This window comes from Salvelinus fontinalis, chromosome 24, assembly GCF_029448725.1.
Source record: "Salvelinus fontinalis isolate EN_2023a chromosome 24, ASM2944872v1, whole genome shotgun sequence".
Taxonomy (NCBI): Eukaryota; Metazoa; Chordata; class Actinopteri; order Salmoniformes; family Salmonidae; genus Salvelinus; species Salvelinus fontinalis.
Genome location: NC_074688.1, coordinates 13,517,658 through 13,543,429, shown reverse-complemented (window position 1 = coordinate 13,543,429; position 25,772 = coordinate 13,517,658). Strand labels below are relative to the sequence as shown.

Here is a 25,772-nt window from a genome sequence, read left to right as displayed (position 1 = left end):
TTTGAATTCAGGATCTAACACAACAAAATCTGGAAAAGTCAAGGTGTGTGAATACTTTCTGAAGGCAATGTATTGGGCAAGCGGTATAGGCTAGTGGTCCCAAATATGTTTGTGTTGTTTTGCCAATACCTGGCAAGACAGCACAACTAGGCTATACAATAGGTAAGCAGGGGCAGGAAATTAGAACTCCAGGAAGTTGGTGACAATAGCAGCATTATAGATCAGGTCTGAGATGTATCCGATGGAGGTCTGGGGGCCCACCTGAGGATGATGACCCTCTCCTTGAGTCACATCCCAGTACATCTGCTGCGGATGGGAGGGGACAACCTGGTCCACTGAGGTTTGATGACTATATCTTGCCTGTGAGACAGCTAGAGTCTGTGGCTTAAAGTTCCTGTACCCTGAGGTGCCCACGCAGGGCTGGTTGAGCCCATCCCGGTGTGGCCGTGAGAAGGGTGCTTGCCTTCCAACGGGTGCAGCTGTAGTAGCAAGAGATCCCAGGTGAGATCGGCAGTCTTCCTCCCACAGTAGGGATTCTGCCAGGTTTGGGGAGACGGGTGTAGGCTGATGAGACACAGGGTTGCTGTAGAGACGGATCCAGTCAGAGTAGAACTGCTGACCATCATCACACTGAATCTGGTCGGGTCGGAACATTTCCCCCATTGTGGTTGGGGTGAAGGAGGGACCAGGGGAGGGGACTATTGGGCGAGGTAGGCATTTTGCACCTCCTCTTCCAAAAGTTGTATTGGTTGATTTGGTGAGTCTTCCACTCTTGATACTTCTTGCCCGTCTGTTTTGGAACCACACCTGTGAACAATGAGTAGAGTCAGATAAATATGTTGTTGTAGCCTCAATGCATAGATATCTACAGAAAGTGTAAATATCTAACTTTAGTTATTATCACTACACAAACCTGTATCTTGCTTTCAGGTAGATGTGTATGTGCGGCCAAGCGTTCACGGAGAGTGATGTCTGGGTACGGCGTCAGAGCGAAAGCTTGTTCCAACTCAGACAATTGTGCGCGACTGAATATGGTTCTTTTGCGCTTCCTTTGGCCCTCTGTAAACCCGCTTCTCTCAGGTTCGGGTGACGAAAGTCCATTGTCATTCCTCACGTCTAAAAAACAACAAAAACAACGTTTTTGAGAATTGAAAATCGAAATAATAAAATTGGGCCAATCATATGGTTCGTAGATTATTATTTAAGTAGCCTAAAATACCGGTGTAGCGTTTGAAAATTATTAAAGACAATTGAGGAATTACTAAACGAAGTGTACGATATATTTTCTTTTTTTTTCATCTGCATTTCTGTTTATATCAATGGATATCTTTCTATATATAATAACCCTATGGTTCTGTTTGTTTCTTTGTGCGCTATTTATTTTCGGCAAAATCTAGACAGAATATTGATAATTAAATTAATATGTGCTAGTCATAATAAAATAATCCCAAAGGAAACTATAAAAGACAATAGACAAATATAACTGTCACTAGCCTACCTTTACATTGATCTTGGTCTCCAAAAAGTGCAGTAAAATCCATATATTTATTGTCAGTCAGTCTGTGTGCAGTGAATTCTTGATTGATGAAGAGAGACATAATTCCATGTACCTCTACAGCTTGGTCTGGTGATGCGTAAATGATGCGCTCAGCGCTGGGTAGCGGTGCCCTCTTAAAGCGGGAACTCCCCTTTCAATCCCATGCCGCCCACGGTCCACACCAAATTAATCTAGGCACGTTCAGGTGTTATAGGCCTATAGTGGCGCCCATAGCCCACCTCTCTAATCCTGAATTGCAGACGGTGAGCGGCAAGAAACAGATGAAAGCGGCAATGGTGTATAAACCCGCTGTTTCCGCTGTCGCTATTGTCTGACACTCCCTGGGTCAGACTGTCAGATCTCGTCCCGGGGCAATCGACTGCAAAGAGGAACCCCGTGGAGGTTAGAGCGCAGGGCAGGCAGACCTTGTTGGACATACAGAGCAGAGTCAATCTACATAGGCCAACTGTATCCTACCACGTTCGCTGCGAGAGTGATATTTGTTATTCAGCACTCAATTTGCTGTCCTGTCATTTGGCATATGCCTACTAAAAATTAAGTGGCAAATTGTGATTTATCTAAAAAAAAAAATTACGCTGTCTTCCCAAATTGATTTGTTGAGTTGGGCATATAAAAAGGTACTTGCTTACTCTCTCTCTATTCATTACAATATTTAGATATTTTTTTTCGGGGCGATTAGGATGAACGAAAAGTAAACTATAGCCTAACTATCATCGTATGCAGGAAAAAGCCTGGCAACATCAAAAGTTTGTTTCACACTTTCTCTTCCTGTGTATTGAAGTCAATTAGCCTAGTGGTCGATTTACATTCCCTTGAACACCCGTTCAATTCCTGAGAGAAGCTCTAAATACGCCAACGTACACAGATCCCCGAATTTACATTTCTGAACGAAGCTGGAAGGGTTTAGAGGAATACACATTGTACAAGAATTAACTCTTTATCTTCTCTTTTTTTAATGAGCCAATTAGTAATGATTTATATTGGCCTGCCCTACCCCTTTCCTTTTTTGTGAAGGGATCATGCTAAATAATCCTAATATTTTTGTCCTCAAAAGTAATAATCCTGAAGACCATTAAATATATATTAAATAGTGATATCAAAAACAAAAAATGCAATCAAGTTAATTGCAGGATTTGTCGATTAACCGTAAGATTTGTCAATTAATCACGGCTAATCACAAATTCAGAATTTGCTCAAAAGGAGCTGTAATTTAAGATTTTTTTTAATAAAAAAAGTATTTTTGGGCAAAACCTGGTTGAATCAACATTGTTTACAAGTAATTTCAACCCCCAAATCTGTGATGATGTTGTGGAAAACTGATTGGATTTGCAAAAAGTCATCAATGTAAGGGAATTTCATATTTTTTTCACCCAACTTTTAACCTAAATCCAATGACATGGTGAAATGTTTTGTTGAGGTCACGTTTAATTCACCTTAGTTGACAACTCAACCAAATATAAATCAAAACTACATGTTGATCTGACTTCTGTGCCCAGTGTGAAGGGCTTGACTTTGTCCAAAGCAGTAGTGGATTGAGGTATAGGCAACATGGCGGCACGGGGCGCCCGCACCAAAACATTTGGAATGGTGACATTTGCGCGATCGGTTTTCTATCTCTCATTTGCACGTCACGTCTATGATATCATGTCACTGTGTGGGACTGTGGGTCAATTAACCTTGTCAGAGTGGGCGCCCTGATTCTAGTTTGTGAGCTAGGTAGGCTACTGCCTGGGAAGGTCTCCCACTCAGAAGTACAAGATGGGGCGGGGGTAGGTTGACCATATGTCTCCCCACTGGAAGCATGAGGTAAGGCGAGCGGGGGAATATATCAAATAGCGCACCTCTAACTTTGTACAATACTAATGCAATTAGTAAAACCAGTCACACTACGAAATGCTACCAAATAAACCACAATTCATTCAGAATACTGTAAATATATAGTTTCACAGACATTTTGTTGCCTTTTTTTCTGGTTTGTGCGAAATCGTTCAGAATAATATAAAACCAGTCTGCACACCACCAAGGTGAACTGGTTTAGTCTTGACTCTTGGTTGATAGTGTTGGGGGATGGGTAATGTATCGATGCTCGAGTGCCAAATCAACACAAATTTGTTTCTATTTGTCTTTGTTACTTCGTTTTTATATTTCTGAGTCTTATTTTTGTATATATTTTTATATGGTTTTAAATGTTATGAATATTTATTTGTGTTGTTCCAAATGTCTGAATACAAATTACATTTAGTGCAGAATGGTGTTTTTTTTGGGGGGGGGGGGGGGGGGGGGGGGGGTTAGTATATTTTCAATGCTTTCAGACGATTAATCACATTTAAAAAAATTGTGCACTAAAATTACAAAAAGTTGACTCGAGTCAATGAATTAACTGACAGGCCTACTATAAAATAATGACATAAAAAAACTAAGGAGTGTGTGAAACAAGTGACAATTTATTTAGGATTTATTCTTGTATTTTTTTTGGTCTATGAAAATCAAATAAAATCACAACCATAACAAGAACACTATAAGAACATAGGCCGTTTTACCTTCGCATCGAGTTGATGCATATGTGCAGTTCATCTTTGCAGTTCTAGCTCTTTAAATAGCAAACCATTCAACTTTATAGTGAGTGTACTTTGGTTCCTCTGTTCAGCTGATGAAAAAGCTAACTTTGGTATAGCTTTTAGTTTGTGCTGCAATGCAAGGTCTTTTGTGGACACATTCAGGTCTGAGAAACCACAGTGGGACAATAAAGTAAATGAAGCCTGAACAAATACATATCTAAAGGAACCAAATGATGATAGCATCCTATTTAGACTGATTTGTGTCAGTCCTCAGGATCCTCAGTCCTTTGTCCTTTGTCCAGTGTTATAGGCCTACTGTTCAAGACCTCTTGCAGCTTCTTCAATGGGACTACTTTTTCTCCCCAGCAAAGAGTTGATTCTCCCATTTTCTCAAACAGCAACTGTGCCAATATAAGCCTTAAAAATGGTCGGTCACCAAAAAAAAGGGAGAAAAATCCTCCCCCTCTCTCTGAAATGTAACACAGAATTTCAGAGAATAAAAACCCAGCCACTCATACACAAACAAGAATAATATAGCCTTTTGTATTTGTGAATAGCTCAACATAGCAGAGTGAAACATCTCTCAAACTGAAGAAATACTTGTAACACTGTCTATTCCAGCAGGGGGAAGTGTAGTCTCTCAGTGTGCATTGCTGCTGTCCCTGGAAGCAAGAGAGTGATGGTAGTGGTGGTGGGGCGGTGATGTCCTCGAGTAGCTGCCAGGTCATCGTTCATCACTCAAACTTGCGCAGGTGGTTGTACATGGACTGGACGTAGGTAAAGACACACATGGGGTCCGGCTTGCGCCCCATCACCATCATATCGTCCACCTCGATGAGCCGGTCACAGCCCGCCTTCTCCCTGAATCAGACAGAGGGCACAGCACAAGTCAGGAGGAGTCTAGGCCTATCTATGTCATTCCTTCGTTAAGGGGGCTGATAGGTCATTAGCCTGATCCCAGATCTGTTTGAGCTGTTTTCCCAACTCATATCTATGGTCAATCGATGTTGTTGGCAAGACAGCACAAACAGACCCAGGACCAGGCAATAGATCACATGGAACAATGTGGACTAATTAAGAAATAAGGCCCGAGGGGGTGTGGTATACGTCCAATATACCACGGCTAAGGGTTGATCTAAACATGACGCAACGCGGAGTGCCTGGACACACCCTTAGCCGTGGTATATTAGCCATGTACCACAAAGCACGAGGTGCCTTATTACTATTATAAACAGTTTAGCAACGTAATTAGAGCAGTAAAAATAAGTGTTTTGTCATACCCGTGGTACACGGTCTGATATACCAAGGCTGCCAGCCAATCAGCATTCAGGGCTCGAACCACCCAGTTTATAATTTGTGGCATAGTACAGAAGCTCATGTGTTAGAACTATCTCTGTACGTGGTTAGATGCACACACGGTTTTGATCTTTAGTTTGTCTGTGTTCTGCATGTATCCATGTGTCAGGGGGACTTTGGGAGGCTGTGTTGCAGCAGCGGTGTTCTTAGTAGTGAGGTCAGGCTGGAGGAATGTGAGAGGAGCGGATGGAAGCAGAGCAGCAGGGAAAGGAAGAGGAGGTTACTCTGGGGACCCGGGGAGACGAGCGGGTATTCTCTGGCGGCTGCCTCGCTGGCGTAACGTGTGGGCTACAGACACTCTTTACCAAGATGCAACAGAAACATTGTAAGATCATCTCAGTGGTACAATGTTTTATGTATCAACGCCATTTATGCAATTCCGATTTGTATAGTGGCCAGGGACACTGTGACTCTAAATGTATTTACGCAGGTAACTTGAGGAGAGCGACATTGGAAGTGCACACAAATAGGCAGATACTTCTCTAGTCTACATAATGAATGTATGACAGGAGTGCATGGAGAATGTAAGCCATTTCTCAGTGTAAAATGCTGAGAAACACTGTACATGATGTATGGATAACGCTTGTTACAATGTAAAAGTCACTTACTCCGCTGTTCCGAAGGCCAGCTCAAAGTTGTGTTTGCGGTCGGCAGGCGTCAGCACGTTGTAGTCAAACTCAGTGGGGAAGAAGGAATGGACCAGGGCACAGAAGGCCATGCCGTCACTCCAACTGGACGAGAAGTTCTGGATGTCTATGTTCTGGGGACGGAGAGACAGAGTTAGGAGTGTGTGGTTGCGTGTGCATGTGCGTGCGTGCGTGTGTGTGTGTCTGGACTGTAAATGTCTCTGAGTGTGCGTGGTGCATTTGCACATGTGTTTAGCGGGGGAATACGAAGACACTGTGAAAGAGACGTAAGAATAAACCAGACATACAAAAAAGACCTATAAAAATGATTGGCTACCTATTCTAACTTTATGGAATGACCTCTCCCAGGTTTCTCTGTCGGTCCCACTGTCATAACGGGGAAAACAGAAGAGGTCTGCTGAATGGTTCTTTATCCTCAATTCCTCTCCCTGCGTTCCTTTCTCTCCAATTGGACATGCTTTCAGAACTGTGTCATTTCACATTTTTTGTGTGTCCATAGCCTAGCCTATAAAAGCCTCAGCGTGTCAGTGGGAAAATCCAGCCTGTCATGTTTGTCGAGCGCCAGGCGAGTCTCTAGTTTGAGTGTGAGGAGGAGCAGCCTGCGGGAAGCGGCCGGTGCTGCTTGCTCTGCGGGGCCGGCCTTGGCCCGTGACAGCTCTCTGTTTAACCAGAGCCACATGGACAGACTGGCACAGCTGCTGCTGCAGAGTGAAGCCAACAGCACTAGCACTGAGCCGTAACTCAAACACTCACGCATGCACAGACAAGGATATGCATGCTCACACACAGACACATATACGCATGCACGCGCGCGCGCGCGCGCGCACACACACACACACACACACACACTATAATACAATAATACTCTAAGTTCAGTATGCAGCATAACCATGGCAAGGTGCATCTCATTAGCACATTAACGCTCCGCTACATGCTAATGGTTTAAGCCATGGAGAAACTAGGGGAGCCATTTCACTACCCTGTTCAAGAACTAGCAAAAATGACATAGACTGCTCCTGTGTAGTGGATCCATTTCAGGTGAACAGATGACAGTTCCATATTCATTATCTTTGTTCCTGGCTGCTATAGGGCTTTATTCATAACGGGGGACCTGATCCTAGATCAGCCTCTACTCTGAGGTGGTTTGTGAATACGACCCAGGTCTCTGTTCCGGTGTGTAGCTGTGTTCTGTCACCACAGTCTCACCTGGTATCCTATGGTTTTGGAGCGGCACCACTCCAGAAGAATCTGCTTGATGCTGCTGGCGCTGGACACACCAAAGCTCTGAGAACGCTTCAGCTTGGGCTTGGAGTCCATGGGCTTGGGCCTACTGAGAGGAACGGCGACAGGTCAACAAGATGAGCCAGAAAACATGACAGAAGTCGTGTCCCCATTCGCTCTCGTTCTCCCCAAGTGTACACAAGCAAACTCCTTTTGGTTAGGTGGTGGTTTTCCACCATTGTTAAATCCATTATGAGAGAGTGTGCAAGTGTAGAGAATTGTAATGCAACTGAAGTATGAGTTTTATTTGTATTTTGTTGTTATTATGGATCTCCATTAGTTCCTGCCTTGGCAGCAGCTACTCTTCCTGGAGTCCAGGAAAATAAAGGCAGTCTATACAATTTTCAAAACATTACAATACATTCACAGATTTCACAACACACTGTGTGCCCTCAGGCCCCTACTCCACCACTACCACGTATCTACGGTACAAAATCCATGTGTATGTGTGTGTATAGTGCGTATTTTATTGTGTGTGTATGCATGTGTCTGTGCCTATGTTTGTGTTGCTTCACTTCACAGAAGTCAATGTGTATTTTTATCTGTTTTTTAAATCTAATTTTACCGCTTGTGTCAGTTACTTGATGTGGAATAGAGTTCCATGTAGTCATGGCTCTATGTAGTACTGTGCGAGTTAAGAATTACCCAGAAGAAAGGAGGGATAATATAAGGGAAAAGGAGAGGACCTATCAGTTCAGGGACGGATGGCATAGAAAGGGGAATGATGGTGGGAGGAGAGAGGGTGGTACCTGCTGGCTTCAGAATCCAGCCTTTCAAAGATGGATCGGCGGGCCTGAGCTCCAAGGTTGCGCGGCAACGTCTGTGACCTCACCAGCTCCCGCCTCCGCTCGACTCCCCTTCCAAAAGGCATGTCCCCGCCCGCATCTTCCACCCTGCAGGCCGGAGAACGGAGGAGTGTCACACATCAACTTGGGCCACAATGAGGCCATTCGAAATGGCAAGTGGGTTATTGCATGTGGGTTAAAGCATGGAGTATCTCAATTCTCTAGGACTGAGTAAAGAATAGTTCACTCACCGGTCTGTGTTGTGTTGGATGAGGCCAGAGTAAGTCACTGACTTCGGGGGAGCGGACAAGGACTTTTCTGCAAATGACAAATCAAACAGATAAGGAAATGGTGGGAATAAAACATTGTGTGAGCCTGGTTAGTTCCAGTTCTAGAAACAAGCCTGACTTGATAGATCCCTCTTACCTGACAGTCGAGGAGAGCCCAGACCTCGGCTGAGACTGGGAGTCCATGTCTTCATAGACGACACTGAACAACAAAAGGACAAAGAGTGTAACAAATCAAAGGATATTATGGCTTACGGAGCAGAAGAACCATAGAAATATATGAAAGTCGAGAGTTCAAATATTTGGTCTGGACAACTTTTAGCTGATGTCTGGTTCCTCTTACCTGGTTGAATTGGGGATTCTTGGATGGCTTGAGGCTGGTTGTTGGCAGTAGGCTCTGATACAGGCGAGGGCTTAGAGCGTACGGGACTGGTGGGAGATTCACTCTTCATAACTGAGGGGTCAGCCGTTTTGGTTGTGGCGGTGATGGGTAGGTGTGGCATCCGCATGGCAACAGGGGCCGTGCTTTCATGAGGGACGTTGTTATTGGCTGGCGAGCTCGTTCCATGTGACACTGTCGAGTTTTCTGATTGGACAAGCATTGAGAAAATAAATCCCCTCATACAGTACATGGATGGTATGTATGGCTGTATTTCTACTGTAGCTGAGATGGTAGAGAATAGAACGGGCATTGCCTGGTGTAGTAGAGTGTCCATTCTCCAGTCCAGGGGATACAGGGTCTGGATCCACCTCTATTGGCTCCTCACGTTCAATACTCTACAGGAGACAGAGAGAGAATCACATGAACACCCCACCCTACAGTACTCAGGTGTCATAATATCTTCAACAACAGTATTTTGAAGACAGGCCCTTTAAACATATGAATATCTTTCGGATGACATAATATGCATGTTATCTGAGACACTATCAGATCAAGTCATTTCAGAGTGCTGACATGTTTCAACTTCCCATTAATGGCATCCATTTTCTCCATTTTTTATCTCATTAACCATGTTACTACCACACCACATCTATTACTTTCATTAGTAAGTGACTGGGGCTCAGTACACTGTGTGCCAGACTAACCAGCCAATCCACAGAGGAGCCTTTCAGGAAGACAACCAGGAAGTGACTGAGGGCTGTGTGATTTGTCTGTGGAGGATGTGTCATGTTTCTGTCTTGTTCTTTCTTGCTCTTTCTCTCTCTCACACATACTCACACATGCAATACAAGTTATTATATACAGTTATTCTCAAAGAAATTGTACATGCCTCCCAGAGAAAATAAAGTCAGTAATTGAGCTGTAGGGGAGAGAGGAGCCAGGTGACCTCAGCAGAGAGGAATGCTGCTGTTGCTGGGTTGTGTGCGTGTGTGCGCGTGTGTGTGTGTTACAGCATTAGGAGGGCCGATGGGAGCAGAGAGCTGGGAACAGCTGGCTGTCCCACTGGGAGAAGGTGATAGGGGGAGACAAATTTCCCCCGCTCAACCATGGAAGCCCCTGAGCACCAATCAACCCTGATGCTCTGGCTGAAAATCAAAGCTCCTCCTGTCTTGGTGTGTCCCAGCCATGGAAACTTTCTGTACTAAGTCACACTTCTCCTCCTGTCTGAATGGGCCACCAGACACGTGTTTGAGACTGTGGTGCTCTGGGCCTGAAGATAAAACTAGGTAAATCTTTTTGGGTAAAAACGATCGAACGTAGAGTGTACCACCGCCTATGTGTAATCTGATCTCGGATCTCAGAAATAGTTCTGCAGCTAAACTGTATTGAGAACGGAAGGAAGGCACCTTTCAAATCATCTCTATTGTGTTTGTGCATTTCAGACAATGTTAAAACATTGTGGAGCTCAACCCAGTGTGTGCAGTCAGCTCTGCTGTCATGAGCTGCTCAGATACAATGCTATATCAAAGAGGACGACCCGGAATCAAGGCAAACCCCACAGAGCAACACCAACACTCGCACCCATGCACGCACACGCACAGGCAGGAGCACACAAAAGCCCCTTTCTCTGCTTTCCTGGAACAACAAATCCCCCAACCCTGAGAGTGCGTCATCGAATTATCAGTGGGGAACTATAAAATATTAGGAGGAAATCGTGAAATTAAGTAGAAAATGTGGAAAAGCCCTCAGTCTGCTACACTGACTCACGAGAGAGAGAGAGGGGGGGGGGGGGGGGGGGGGGTCAGTCTTAGCCTGCAGGGCTGAATCAAAGATGAAACCCCCTGTCCTGTGTGTTTAGTTTCTGTTTCTACATTTTTGTTGTCTTAGAAGCAGTGTTACTGGGCACACACCAATGTAGCCATTCTAGGAGCCTCCACTGTCTCTTCTCCCTAGGGAGGCACACCTGACCTGAGAGAGGATAACTACCTTAGGGTCTCCCCATTTAGCAGGACCGTAACCCCACCTTTAAACACTACAATACCTCGGCATCTCTCTTGCTCTCTCCCCCCTCCCTCCCTCCCTACCCCCCCCGACCTGGTTCAGCAGAGTACAAATACAAAGCATCACGGCCAACACTGTGGTAGTAGAGTGGGGTAGAGTGGGGTAGAGTGGGTTCTCCCAGGCACATGGCTATTTAATATGGGTTTAAATATCACAGCTGTCCCATGTGACCTTGGCCAAATATGCCATGGGTGGGAATTTTTCGTGCCATAGAAATGTTGATGTGCAAACACAAGATAATCTAAGTGGATTGTTATATCGCGAGTCTTGCAGTTTCGATGAAGTTTCAATGAAGGGGTGCAGCGTGTTACAAGGCTGATATGTCATGGCACCTAACTTTGGGACATTTCAATAAAGAGCGTTAGCTAGGTGAAGTCCAGTCGGGATGGAGTTGGAGATGAGGCGGTTGATTTTGAGACGATTAGATGAGAGGATATTCAAGCCTGTTTCTCGGGATGACATTTGACATTCTTGGAACATTGAGTGGTTGTGGAATGGAACGTGAAAACAATGGAGGCATGCTGTGAGAGAACACTGGGTCGGGGAGTTGAGTGGGGGTATGACAGTATGTTGGGCACAGCGTTGGGCACAGAAACAGAGATAGATAGCTCTTATGGACAACAACACCACCTTGCCATACAACGAGCCTCACTAGTACGAATTTTCCATTGATCACATACGAATCCTTTGTTCTACGAACGCTTCACAACATCGCTGTCTCAGTCACCATTTCCACAAAAAAAACACACAAGCAAACACAATAGAAGGACATATCTAGCAATAAACAATGCTATTGTAGACTAAGGTAAACAGCATGCAAACACATGCTTTCAATGTACCATCACAAGGATTTAATAAGACAATTAGAGGGATAGAAATATATTGTGACTAAAAGGGACATTACTCATTCAGGCGTGTACAATACATGATCACATATTTAACTAACTCCGCAACCCCTTCTGAAGTCAAATGAACAACACACACGCACACACACACGCACACACACACACACACACACACACACACACACACAGTACAGTACAGTTATAAAGGGGGTTTTGCTCTGTAATTTGCACACAGGAACAGGGAAGTCCTTATGGAGAGAGAGACACATAAAAAAAAAACACCTGTTCCTCAAAAGACCCACAAAGCCTGCAATTTAGCAGGGAGACCCAGGCCGGCGCCTTGGTCCTACAGAAATGGAGGGGGCCCTTTGAACAATTTCTTTACATCACCTGACTACAGGGGCCCCTGCCTTATCTGATGGGTGTGTGTGGGAGCTAGGCTGTTTGGCCGAGCGCGCACAAACACGTGCGCACACACTCACACAGGCCCTTGTATTAAATTCACTGGGCACGCATATCCTTCCTCCTCTACTCCCCCTCTAAACCTGCTTCGGGATCTCTCCCCTGTTACTGGGGTTTTCCAGGGTTTCAGTCACAATGCAGGGACCATAAAATGCTGTCAAAGGTTAAGAATAGATATACTCCAATGTCACTGACATACAGATAAGATAACCTTATATTCCCGGCTGGATGTCACGGAAGACCACGTACCACTGTGAATGTGTGACCACATTCTGCATTATTTAGATTTGCACTGAGAGAGTGTGATGATGACTTGAGCAGCCTTCTGTGACACACTGTCTGTCCTGTCCTGTCTGTCCCCCTCTCCGTCTCTCCCGTCCTGTCTGTCCCCCTCTCCATCTCTCCTGCTGGCTACGGAACGGTCAGGGGGTCAGACATAAAGTTGAAACTGCCCTGGGGTAGGGGGACGGGGAGGGAGGGGGTGAGGGAAGGGAGATGGGACCGTCTCCCCGACTCCCCAGGACAGCACAGCAGTTGGCACCTAAGACCTCTGACATCTCCAAGATCTGAGAGGTTTAGTAGTCTGCTCTCGGGTTACAAGGCACCAGCTGTGGAAGACATCGGTATACCAGCCTCCCAACACCAAAACAAATCAATAAAACCTGGTGATATGATACGGCTGTCTGATGATTCAATCAGTTCAGTTAGAGGTGATAGGACACGTGCTCCGATCTGACGCTTACCCTCTCTAGTCCATACAGTATGGCTGCATGAAAAGCGTGGAGTCAAACCACACAAGTCTAATACAAACCCCTAATTCGTACTATACATTTGCTGTTCTTGTCTGAAATATAATATATATTCTGGGCCCTGGGCCCTCTAGAACGATGAATGTAGAGGGCGGTGAGGTCATCCACTAAACAGTGAATTATTAACCTGTAACCACGGCGATGGAAATACAGGGCATTGTATGGAAGTAATTAAGAGAGCCAGGGGCAGCCTTGGATGGGAGCGGCCAGCCCAGCCCGGCTCGCATGCCTCTCTCAATCCCCCTTCACCCTTGACCCTGGCCTCTCTCTCTTTCACTCTCTTGTTCAATCTCTCTCTCGCTCAAGCTCTCTCTCGCTCAAGCTCTCTCTCTCGCTCAAGCTCTCTCTCTCGCTCAAGCTCTCTCTCTCGCTCAAGCTCTCTCTCTCGCTCAAGCTCTCTCTCTCGCTCAAGCTCTCTCCCTCCCTCCCTGGGTCTGTCTCTCAGGCTGAGCTCCACTGTATTAATAGCCATGCTGAGGGGTTTGTGTCAGGAATCTGGAGCCCTGGGCTGGATGGCTGGATGGCCTGGCCCAGGCAGGGGACACACAGACAGGCAGAGAATAATAAAAATAAAAAAAATAAAAAAATAAAAGACCCTGCTCCATTGTGGGAAAGCTATGAATTTGGGAGGGGAGTCTCTGTGGCTGTGCTGGAAATGTGAAGCGTATTTATCATGGGGATAAACACAGACGCACGCACACACACAGGCTTGAACGCACACAGACACACACGCACGAACGTACACACTCACAAGCTCTTGAAAGACTTGTCATGGGAACTTCCAACTCTGGCACGTAAAGTAGAAGGCATACACCGGTCTAATTAAGTTCCCAAGACATTGTCTGAGAATGTGACCATTTCAATAGTGAAAAGAAGCTGAGTCGGAGCTGTTTGATGCTGCTGAGTTGCTCCCATCATGTTTCTCGCTTTTAAAGGGCCCGAGTGGAGAGATCTGGTGTTGGGGGCAAGAAGGGGCCAATGATGCCATGCCGGGCAAGATCACATATCTGAATCTCTGAGAAACAGATGATTACCCAATGTTGGCCACAGTGGAGGCTGGTGAGGGGAGGACGGCTCATAATAATGGCTGGAACGGAGTAAGTGGAATGGCATCAAACACATGGAAACCAGGCGTTTGATGTATTTGATACCATTCCACTCATTCCACTCCAGCTTTTACCACGAGCCCATCCTCCACAATTAAGGTGCCACCAACCTCCTGTGGTTGGCCAAAGAGCCGCATCAGGAGAGGAGTGTGAGATGTGAGGTCAAGATGCATTCCTCTGGGCACCATGGAAGAGAATAGCCTGGCTGGTGGGATGGATGAGGATGGAGGACAGGGAACCAGGTGGAGCTGATCTGACTCCTGAGGTGTTTTGGACCATCCACTAGAGTGATGAAAACAATGGAGAGCTCACATTTTGCACTGTGTGTGTGTGTGTGCGTGCGTGCGTGCGTGTGTGTTTGTGTGTGTGTGTAGGGAGAGGGAGGGGTTGTGTGTACGTGCGTGTATGCATGCTTGCACAACTTACGCGTGTGTGTGCCACAGGAGGTTGGTGGCACCTTAATTGGGGAGGACGGGCTCGTGGTAATGGCTGGAGCGAAATGGGTGGAATGGTATCAAATACGTCAATTACGTGGTTTCCATTTTGTTTGATGCCATTCCAGTCGCTCCATTCCAGCTGTTATTATGAGCCGTCCTCCCCTCAGCAGCCTCCACTGCTGTGTGCATACAGTGAAAGAAAAAGTATGTGAACCCTTTAGAATTACTTGGATTTCTGCATAAAATGGTCATTAAATCATTAAATTAAGTCACAACAATAGACAAACACAGTCTGCTTAAACTAACAACACACAAACAATTATACGTCTGAACCAATTGCATTAATTTGGGGACAGGTCGAAAAGCATTAAACATGTATGCAAATTTAGCTAGCTAGCTTGCTGTTGCTAGCTAATTTGTCCTGGGATATAAACATTGAGTTGTTATTTTACCTGAAATGCACAAGGTCCTCTACTCCGACAAATTAAACCACACATAAAACGGTCAACCGAATTGTTTCTAGGCATCTCTCCTCCTTCCAGGCTTTTTCTTCTTTGAACTTATATGGTGATTGGCATCTAAACTTTCATAGTATTACCACGACGACCGGCAACACAGTTCGTCTTTCAATCACCCATGTGGGTATAACCAATGAGGAGATGGCACGTGGGTACCTGCTTCTATAAACCATTGAGGAGATGGGAGAGGCAGGACTTTCAGCGCGATCTGCGTCACAAATAAAACTGACTTCTATTTTAAGCCTTGGCAACGCAGACGCTCGTTGATGTGTGTGAGCATTGTGCGTGCAATAATTGAATAACATAGATTACAAAATGTATTTTGCAACGCTCGCACATGCGAGCGGTGTAGTCAGCCTGTAACATTCTCCACCAAAATGTCTTTATAAACTTCATTTGTCCGTCGATGATAGCAAGCTGTCCAGGCACTGAGGCAGCAAAGCAGCCCCAAACCATGATGCTCCCTCCACCATACTTTACAGTGGGATGAGGTTTTGATGTTGGTGTGCTGTGCCTTTTTTTCTCCACACATAGTGTTGTGCGTTCCTTCCAAACAACTCAACTTTAGTTTCATCTGTCCACAGAATATTTTGCCAGTAGCGCTGTGGAACATCCAGATGCTCTTTTGCGAACTTCAGATGTGCAGCAATGTTTTTTTGGACAGCAGTGGCTTCTTCTGTGGTGTCCTCCCATGAACACTATTCTTGTTTAGTGTTTTACGTATCGTAGACTCGTCAATAGAGATGTTGGCACGTTCTAGAGATTTCTGAAAGTCTTTAGCTGACACTCTAAGATTCTTCTTAACCCCATTGAGCATTCTACGCTGTGCTCTTGCAGTCATCTTTGCAGGACGGCCACTCCTAGGAAGAGTAGCAACAGTGTTGAACTTTCTCTATTTCTACACAATTTGTCTTACTATGGACTGATGAACACCAAGGCTTTTAGAGATACTTTTGTAACCCTTTACAGCTTTATGCAAGTCAACAATTCTTAATCTTGGGTCTTCTGAGATCTCTTTTATTCGAGGCATGGTTCACATCAGGCTAGGCTTCTTGTGAATAGCAAACAAAAATGTTGTGAGTGTTTTTTATAGGGCAGGGCAGCTCTAATCAACATCTCTAATCTCATCTCAATGATTGGACTCCAGATTAGCTGACTCCTGACTCCAATTAACTTTTGGAGAAGTCATTAGCCTAGGGGTTCACATACTTTTCCCAACCTACACTGTGAATGATTAAATTATGTATTCAATATAGACAAGAAAAATACAATAATTTGTGTGTATTAGTTTAAGCAGACTGTGTTTGTCTGTTGTTGTGACTTAGATGAAGATCAGATCTAATTTTAGAACCAATTTATCCAGAAATCCAGATCATTCCAAACGGTTCATATACTTTTTCTTGCCACTGTACGTGCACATCGCGAGCCAATGATCAGAATTAGTACTTTTTCCTCACTCATACAGTCTCTCCATCAGACTATACTAGACTGTGACGAACACGCACCCACGGCACTGCAACGTAAACCGAGCAGTCTGTTAGTAAATTGCCTGTTTGAGCAGCAGTGCAGGAGACAGAGGTTAAGTAATGTTAATAGTGGAAGTCGGGGTCCTGTATTGTAGGGAGTGGAGAGAGTATATGACGGTGGTGTGTTGTGTGTGTGTGTGTGTGTGTGAGGGATTTTACGTGTAGCAGTGACAGGGAGGATTGGTTGTCAGCTGTCAGCTGATTTTAGGGGTCTTGATAATAGGATTTTAGAGTGCTCTGCTCCTCTTTAGAAGTCCTCTCTGTGTGTACTCTATAACAGTATGTGTTTGTATGTGTGAGGTGTGTGTCTGTGTTCACTCACGGTGACAGTGTGAGCGTGCTCTGACGGAGTTTCCACTGATAACGCCTCACACACACGTCTTATCCCCCCACCCCTCCCCCCCTGTCAGTTTGCATGGCCTGGAGATACCTCAGTCTGAGAGAAGACACACACACACACAGCCCACATGAACACAACTCAGCCCAGGGCAGGGACAGGACAGGTCAGTGAGGGACCTAAGGTTTCACACTGTGGTCCTGTGTTATGTAGTTACACTAACTGTCAAAGATAACATTGTGACCTGGGTGGAATCTATCCAGTTCATCTTATAACAGGGGACAGCCGCTCTCTGTTCAACTTGAGTACACTGAGGAACGCAGCGAACGTGAGGTGTGCAGGTGTGGTCTGTCTGAGAAAGCATGCCTGTGTGTGAATGCTACCGCATGCTACAAGGGAACAGATGTGAAGAGGTCTGTGGGACGAGGGAATGGAGGAGTGGAAGAGGGGGCCCTGGCTCACTCCTGAAGCTCAGAGAAGGAGTGTGGAGTCTGGGGATGGCTGGGTCTTGTGTGACCCTCTCCTCTAATCCCCTCCTCAGTCAATGTACTTCAAATGAGGCAGAATGTCGACACAATAGTCCTTTGAGACCACAGCTATGTTGGAGTAATTGGCAACAGGCAGCATTGTGTGACTCCTCGGCAGAGACCGGACAGACTGAGGAGGACGGAGGAGGAGGAAGAGAAGAAGGAAAAGAGGGGGAGGAATAGGGAAGAGTAGGGAGGAGGAGGTTAAAGGAGGAGGAGGAGGGGGAGGAGAAAGAGGGAGGAGGAGGAGGTGTAGGATGGGGGAGGAGGAGGAGGATTCCTGTCTAGTATTGTCAGAGCAGCAGCACTAACCAGCACAGGCTCCTAGCTTCAACAGATCTCTCTCTGAAGAGGAGTATCAAAGATCCCAGTGAAACGCACTGCCTGTCTTCCTCAGACGCTGGGAGAGCTGGTGTGTGCTAGAAGGGACTGAGGGGAACTTGTGATGAACTGTGCTCAGCCAAGTAAGACTCAAGAAAAACAGGGCCCAGTTAGGACCAGAGGGCTCTATAGAGGCTCTGCTCATGAGAGAGAGGGGGAGAGAGGTGGGGAGTTAAAAAGAGAAAAAAAGAGATAAAGAGATTGAGAGAGAGAGAGAGAGAGAGAGACACTCATATCTGCATCAGAGTGTCAGGTGTCCAAGGCACAGTCGAGCACAGGTGGAGACGTACTGTAAGCAACCCTATAGTGAAAGTGCAGGCCCAGGGCAGGCCCGCACACATCCCAATTGGCTGTGCTCTTTCAGTAAGGTGACGCTTAACTCCAGGGCTGCAAAACCATCTTCAGATGTGCCTGGAGGTCCTCAGCACAATCAGCTCCCTCCCTCAGACCTGCTGAAACAGCCCCATCTGACTTTATGAGGTCAGCATACAGTCTCTGTACAGTCTCTCTCTATCTCTCGTTGGCTGTGTCTCGACTTGACAGTTCATGCAGATTTTGTATTCTGGTCATGGAGTTCTGGTCATGGAGTTCCGAACACGTCTAGGCCTACATTTAAATGTGTCTACCGTCTCCACATTGTGTCCGGATTTCCTTTTCCCGCACTATATTTAAATGCAGTATGCATTCTGCAAACGGTGGAACAGGCTAAATCTGATAACACAACAACAACAACCTGATGGCGGTAGCCAACTACTGGAGCTAACTGGCCAGCTCACCTCTGAAACTAGCCAGCAAGCTATCTAGCAAAGCTAAAGCGTTTGCTAACATGTTAGCATAACTCTTGCCAAGCTAATTTTCCCCCCTTCTAAATAAGCTAGCTAGGTAGCATTTATGAGGTCAGCCAACTCGTTCCTCACACGCTAGGAATGTATTTCATCCAACGTTTAGTGAAAAACGTTGCCTTGCACTCCCAAAACACACTTTTTCTGGAGACTTGTGGGCGGAGAGCTGATGACGTCGCCTACTGTATGCGCTTTCGGTAGACTGATTGCGTCCAGACCGAGGAGGAATCCGCACACAATCCGTCCCTGACCACCTCCTGAGATCTGAACACAATCCGATCACAAAGCAACTTTTGTGCGTCTACACCTGTCTTATCAATGCGATCTTCGTACTCTGATAGCAGAAGTCCGATGTAAGTGTCTAGTGTAGACATGGCCATTGAGGCTGAAAGGTGTAGATGTGGCTGTAGGGGAAATCTGAATAGGATAGCGTTTCCCTGTTGATTAACAGATTAGATTCGATTTACACACACACACGCACACACACGCACACACACCAATGAATAGATTTGCGTTGGATCAATAGATGAGGAACTCACATGAGGAACTCACTGTTTTCTACAGTATTATGATCTAATCTCTGTCTGGTTGTTCGGAAATTTGGAGAATTTGGAGAAAAAAGTTTTGGCCACGAAAAGGGGATCTCCAACAACGTATTATGAGAAACAAAGGACTTCTGTTTCATACTAACCAACATATTTACATCAGATAAGAATCCTCAGATGGTTCACAACATACTTTGTTAAGATGAGGCGTATGACATCACTCATTTGCATACATGTTTTTGTGTTTGTGTGTGTGTGGGCACCTGCGTATGTGTGTGTGTCTGTGTTTGTTGTGTCTATGGCTGTGTATGAGCAGTCACAGTTAACAGTCAACATCTGTGCCAGGCTGTCAAGGGTCAGTTTGCTACAGAAAGCAGCTGTGAGTTTACAACCAAATACACAACAAAGGACCTCAGAGCTGAGAGAAAGACTGGGAATCAAATCAAGTGAAAATCGTAATATAGACCTTATGAAAGAAGAATGTAACCGTTGTAGTTTCCAAAGCAGCGTAGCCATAGGGGCCTTGTGTTGGGATGCAGTCAAGAGAAACCTCTGGACTTTTAAAACAGACAATACTGTGATTTACAATACACCAAGAACTGAGATGATAACGTTCCCAGACTTATCATTGAGTTCCCACCCAAACTTCATCAACAAGTGTCAAACTGTATTGGACCTTAGAACTGACCAACTATGCCAGCATTAGCTTCTCATCAACTGTAACAAAGTACACGTGTTTGTCTTTCAGTCCCTCACATGTTAGTCAAATGTCGCAATGACAGTCCGGATAGAGATAAGTAAGAAACAATGCACTGTGTTTATATTTGTTGCTAGTAAATCTGAGGAACAAGATTGAATCCATTCTAAAATGTTGCGCAAGCTGTGGTGCCACTCAACAAAGAGTATAGTGGGAGAAGATTCATGAGCAACATGTTGTCAGCAACATGATAGCAGCAGTGGTGTAAAGTGCTCAAGTAGAAATAGTTGAAAGTACTACTTAAGCAGTTTTTTTGGCTATCTGTACTTTACAGGCATTTTTTACAACTTTTACGTTTACTTCACTACATTCGTGAAGAAAATAATGTACTTTCTACTCCTTACATTTTCCCTGACATCCAAAAGTACTCCTTACATTTTGAATACTTAGCAGGTCAGAAGAATTGTCTAATTCACACAGTTATCAAGAGAACAACCCTGGTCGTGCCTACTGCCTCTGATCTGGTGGACTCACTAAACACAAATGCTTCGCTTGTCAATTATATCTGAGTGTTAGAGCGTGCCCCATAGCTATCCGTAAATGTAAAAAATAAGATAATGGTGCCATCTGGTTGGCTTAATATAAGGCATTTTAAATTATTTATACTTTTACTTTTGATACTTAAGTGTATTTAAAACCAAATACTTTTAGACTTTTACTCAAGTAGGATTTTACTGGGTGAATTTCACTTACTTACTTGAGTAAGTTTCTATTAAGGTATCTTTACTTTTACTCAAGTATGACTGCTATCCAGTGGTGGAGTACTTTCTCCACCACTGGATAGCAGTATATGAGTGCAAAAGAACCATTCACAGCAGAGAGAGAAAAAGGGAGAGAGAGAAAGAAAGAAAGAAAGAAAGAAAGAGAGAGAGAGAGAGAGAGAGAGAGAAAAAGGGAGAGAGAGAAAGACTCTTCCCATGATATATCACACTCAGGAAAGAGAGGTCTAAGGCCAGGAGAACAGCTTCCTTCTCAGACTGCAGAGGCTGGACGGACATTAAAATAAGCAATTACTTCTACCAAAAATATTCAGGGATGGGAAATTATCCTGATTGCTTTCATCTGGTATCTACTCTGCTTACGTGTCTAAATATTAAGTTGAATATGACCGAGTTTCCCCACCGCTGTGAAAGCTCTGACATCATCCCTGTGACATGTTTAAGAATGTCTGTTCAACCCCCATATCATGATTTAGTTTAGACACACTCTGGATGAATCATTGCACAATCTTGACAGTCTCTCAGATCCACATACAGTCACCACCACAGAATCAAATACAACACTTTAATTTATCCCTGACCAAGATGGCTGCCATTCTCATCCCATTCTAGAGTTTTGGAGGTTCATGATATAGTCTACTGCTCTATAATGTATCTATGTTCGCCATAACGCCAACCCAGTCTCCCCACTGTATAAGGCTACTCACGTTAGTCTTGCTGGACACAGCGAAGGTAGCTCGGCTGGAAAAGCGGGCGGCAGTGGGGCTGGAGGCTGAGCCCGAGGCTGACCCGGTCAGGGCTCCCATGCTGGGGCCACCAGCAGGGCTGGTAGGGGAGGTGGAGGGGGACCGGGGGCTCGCCCTCTCCTGGCTGCTGCTGTGTGTCTGGGCCTGGATGGACGCTAGCTGGTGCTGGTGGTGGTTGTTGTTGTTGTTAGTCATCAGGGCGCCTCTATCGCACACTGTCCCAGTGAGGAGCTCTACCTGTCGGGTAAGGGCCTCCAACTGGCTCCGGAGCTGCCGGTTCTCCTGCTGCAGCTGCGCCACAGCCCGGCCTAGGGGGCCTTCGCTGGGGTGGGCCGTCACCTCCTCCAGACGACGCTCCACACCCTGCTTGAAGGCGCTCACGTCCACGTGGATCTCACACACGGCATCTCTCAGTGTGGCCTCGTAGCGGGCGAGCGCAGCGCACACCGTCTCGCCCTCCGGAGAGGAGCCCTCTCTCTCGGCTGTCAGAGGACCTGCGTCCATCTCTGCTCCACTGCCTCCAGTCCCTGTGTTCCTCACTGGGTCTTATCTGCTCTCTCTGGGGCTGCTCCTTCCACACTACTCCTCCTGTCTGTGTCTCAGACACATCCACTTTGAATGGAGATTTGGGAGAAGTCAGTCTTGTCAGCTGCAGCTGAACCTTTCAGATCCCATCTGTCCCAGGAAATCCCTCAGGGTATCCTCTATCCTGCAGAGTGAAAGCTCACTTTTACAAGCCTGCTCCGAATGACAGTACTGAGGTCTATCGAAAAGCAAACACCATTCAAACATGACAGACTCTAAAATAAGTGAAGTGAATCAGTAGAAGAGTAAAATGACAATCTGTGTGGAAGCCAGGCATGTGACAAGGCTGTTGTGAATTAAACCAGTGAGGTAATTGTAACTTAGTTTCAGTGAGTGTACAGTGTACGTGTGTGCGTGTCAGAGAGAGAGAGACAGAAAGAGACAGAGAGAGAGACAGAGAGAGATAGTAATAACCCATACCTAACTTCACCTCTGGAGCTCCGGTATATTATTCCCCCTCAGCGCTGGCCAGCTATGAGTGTCTGCTCTGCTCTGCCCGGCACACTGCTTTAAAACACTCCTCTCTCTCACACACTCACTCAGGTTAATCTCCTTCTTCTCTACTGGCCAGGGGGAGGGAGCAGGAATACAGAGGGAGGGAGGGAGGGAGGGTAGATTTCCTCTTTAGTTCAATTCAATTTAATTTAAGGGCTTTCTTGTTATGGGAAACACATGTGTACAATGCCAAAGCAAGTGAAATAGATAATAAACAAAAGTGAAATAAACAATAAATAATTGACAGTAAACATTAAACATTAAAAAAGTTCCTAAAGAATAAAGACATTTCAAATGTCATATTATGTACAAATAGTTAAAGTACAAAAGGGAAAATAAATAAACATAAATATGGGTTGTATGTTTGTTCTTCACTGGTTGCCCTTCTCTTGTGACAACAGGTCACAAATCTTGCTGCTGTGATGGCACAGTGTAGTATTTCACCCAATAGATATGGAAGTTTATCAGAATTGGGTTTGTTTTCAATTTTTTTGTGGATCTGTGTAACCTGAGGGAAATATGTATCTCTAATATGGTCATACACTTGGCAGTTTAGGAAGTGCAGCTCAGTTTCCACCTCATTTTGTGGGCAGTCTGCACATAGCCTGTCTTCTCTTGAGAGCCAGGTCTGCCTACGGTGGCCTTCTCAATAGCAAGGCTATGCTCACTGAGTCTGTACATAGTCAAAGATTTCCTTAAGTTTGGGTCAGGTATTCTGCCACTGTATACTCTCTGTTTAGGGCCAAATAGCATTCTAGTTTGCTCTGTTTTTTGTTGTTGATTCTTTCCAATGTGTCAAGTAATTATCTTTTTGTTTTCTCATGATTTGGTTGGGTCTAATTGTGTTGCTGTTCTGTGGCTCTGCTGGGTCTGTTTGTGTTTGTGAACAGAGCCTTCCCAGCACTCTGTGAACTGTTGAAAGGAATCATCTGTGTTGCCTTTCCCCTTCCCACATCTCCTCCCCACGCCTCTCTGATTCAGACGGGTTGGGTTAAATACAGAAGACACATTTCATTTGAAGGCATTCAGTTGTACAACTGACTAGGTATCCCCCTTTTCCTTTCCTTTCCTCCTCTTTCCTTCTCTCTCTCTCTCTCTCTCTCTCTCTCTCTCTCATGAGCTTTATTGTCACCGGAAACATATGTTTACATTGCCAAAGCAAGTGAACTAGATAATAAACAAAAGTGAAATAAACAATACAAATTTACAGTTAACATTACACTCACAAAGTTCCAAAACAATAAAGACATTCTTTCTCTCTGTCTTTCTCTCGCTGATCTCATTTCTCTTGGTTCCACATCTTGTCAATCACACTGACTGTCTCCCTCATTTAGCAGTGGTGTCATACATCAGGGGGGAAACTGACGCTTTCTTCCTCCCCCCAAGCCTCTCTCTTTTCCCTCTCTCTTTCTCTAATGGTATTATTATAGGTGGGCTGACAAGATAAGAGAGATAAGACAGGACAAATAAACTTGTGAGATTACTTTTAATGAGAGAGAGATTTACAGGCAAGATAATGACTGACTTCAGGTATTCTGTGAACAAATCTGTGAAATGTGCATAGTAGTGGAAAAGGCCTGTCTCTGTGAGCATTCCATTGTATAGTTGTAGTGTGATGTGAACAACTATTGATCAAATTGTATTGTCAAAGTGGGTAGCGATAAAAGCTGGGTTTGAGCCTGGTGAGTGAAGGGTGAAGGGCTGCACCCCTCTTCTCTTCCCCTCCCCCGCGTAACAGGACCCTAGCAGAACAAACATTCCATATCAGATTGGAGAGTGAGTGAGTGGGGGTCTGGCTGGTTTGGGGGACACAATGCTTGACAGACCAACACTGCCCTGCACCACCATCACGATGAGATCAGACGGACAGACACAAATACCTTTACATTCCACCCCACTGTTTACTGTAAACACAGGGTGGTTTGGGGGGGAGGGTGATATATGATGGCATATAGACTGTCCCTCCCTCCATCCCTAATTCACTCCCTCCCTCCATCCCTAATTCACTCCCTCCCTCATACCCCAGGCCTTATGTAAGTCTGCCTGGCTGAGACAGCCAGCTACCACAGGGACCACAGTCTACAGTAGCCTGGTTAAACCAGACAGAATGCTGTGCTCACCATTGTTTCAATTCAAATTAAATCACATTTCATTTGTCACATGCGCCGAATACAACAGGTGTAGACGTAACCATAACATCCTTACTTACAAGCCCTTAACCAACAATGCAGTTCAATAAATAGAGTTAAGAAAATAATTACCTAATAAGCTGAAGTAAAAAATAAAAAGTCAAAAATAAATAGCAATAACGAGGCTATATACAGGGGGTACCAGTACCGAGTCAATGTGCGGGGGTACAGGTTAGTCGAGGGAATTTGTACATGTAGGTAGGGGTAAAGTGACTATGCATAGATAATAAACAGTGAGTAGCAGCAGTGTAAAAACAAAGGGGGGGGGGGGGGGGGGGGGGGGGGGTCAATGTAAATAGTTTGGGTGGACATTTGATTAATTGTTCAATAGTCTTATGGCTTGGGGGAGAAGCCATGTGGTAGCAGAGAGAACAGTCTATGACTTGGGTGACTGGAGTCTTTGACAATTTTTTGGGCCTTCCTCTGACACAGATCTCTGAACTCCTCCCTATAGGCTGTCTCATCATTGTCGGTGAGCAGGCCTACCACCGTTGTGTCGTCAGAAAACTTAATGATGGTGTTGGAGTCGTGCTTGGCCACACAGTCGTGGATGAACAGGGAGTACAGGAGGGGACTAAGCATGCACCCCTGAGGGGCCCCTGTGTTGAAGATCAGCATGGCAGATGTGTTGTTGCCTACTCTTACCACCTGGGGGCAGCCCGTCAGGAAGTTCAGGATCCAGTTGTAGAGGGAGGTGTTTAGTCCCAGGGTCCTTAGCTTAGTGATAAGCTTTGTGGGCACTTTGGTGTTGAACGCTGAGCTGTAGTCAATGAACAGCATTCTCACATACGCGTTCCTTTTGTACAGGTGGGAAAGGGCAGTGTGGAGTGCGATTGATATTGCGTCATCTGAGGATCTGTTGGTGCGGTATGTGAATTGGAGTGGGTCTAGGGTTTCCGGGATGATGGTGTTGATGTGAGCCATGACCAGCATTTCAAAACACATCATGGCTTCCGACGTGAGTGCTACGGGCGGTTGTTATTTAGGCAGGTTACCTTCACTTTCATGGACACAGGGACTATGATGGTCTG

At 45.4% G+C, this 25,772-nt stretch overlaps 2 protein-coding genes across 3 annotated transcripts; both read right to left on the bottom strand.

The window, feature by feature from the left end:
• On the bottom strand, window positions 1-1,737 carry sebox (SEBOX homeobox). The gene is made up of 3 exons (XM_055880999.1): window positions 1,499-1,737; window positions 914-1,116; window positions 1-807 (listed from the first exon to the last, which is right to left on the bottom strand). Exons 1-3 carry the CDS (start codon window positions 1,596-1,598, stop codon window positions 181-183), a joined length of 930 nt encoding a protein of 309 aa, XP_055736974.1. The 5' UTR covers window positions 1,599-1,737; the 3' UTR covers window positions 1-180.
• A 2,245-nt stretch (window positions 1,738-3,982) lies between these two features.
• Window positions 3,983-22,603, bottom strand: smtnl (smoothelin, like). Of its 2 annotated transcripts, none has more exons than XM_055879754.1 (10): window positions 22,478-22,603; window positions 21,434-22,181; window positions 9,168-9,249; window positions 8,816-9,058; window positions 8,612-8,674; window positions 8,437-8,503; window positions 8,150-8,293; window positions 7,326-7,446; window positions 6,081-6,232; window positions 3,983-4,977 (listed from the first exon to the last, which is right to left on the bottom strand). In XM_055879754.1, the coding sequence occupies exons 2-10, from the start codon at window positions 21,974-21,976 to the stop codon at window positions 4,851-4,853; spliced, it is 1,542 nt and encodes a 513-aa protein (XP_055735729.1). In that variant the 5' UTR covers window positions 21,977-22,181; window positions 22,478-22,603; the 3' UTR covers window positions 3,983-4,850. The 2 variants fall into 2 exon arrangements, with proteins under 2 accessions (XP_055735729.1, XP_055735728.1); XM_055879753.1 differs by having other exon boundaries at window positions 7,326-7,449; window positions 22,478-22,602.
• Between the last annotated feature and the right edge of the window lie 3,169 nt (window positions 22,604-25,772).

Excerpts from the sequence above, each read along its gene's own strand:
- sebox (XM_055880999.1), bottom strand. The coding sequence starts at position 1,598 with ATGTCTCTCTTCATCAATCAAGAATTCACTGCACACAGACTGACTGAC. Across the intron at positions 1,117-1,498 it reads AGACCAAGATCAATGTAAAG|ACGTGAGGAATGACAATGGA; the intron begins GTAGGCTAGTGA and ends GTTGTTTTTTAG. Across the intron at positions 808-913 it reads TACCTGAAAGCAAGATACAG|GTGTGGTTCCAAAACAGACG; the intron begins GTTTGTGTAGTG and ends CATTGTTCACAG.
- smtnl (XM_055879753.1), bottom strand. The coding sequence starts at position 21,976 with ATGGACGCAGGTCCTCTGACAGCCGAGAGAGAGGGCTCCTCTCCGGAG. Across the intron at positions 9,250-21,433 it reads CTGTGTCCAGCAAGACTAAC|AGTATTGAACGTGAGGAGCC; the intron begins GTGAGTAGCCTT and ends TGTCTCCTGTAG. Across the intron at positions 8,504-8,611 it reads GGGCTCTCCTCGACTGTCAG|AAAAGTCCTTGTCCGCTCCC; the intron begins GTAAGAGGGATC and ends TGTCATTTGCAG.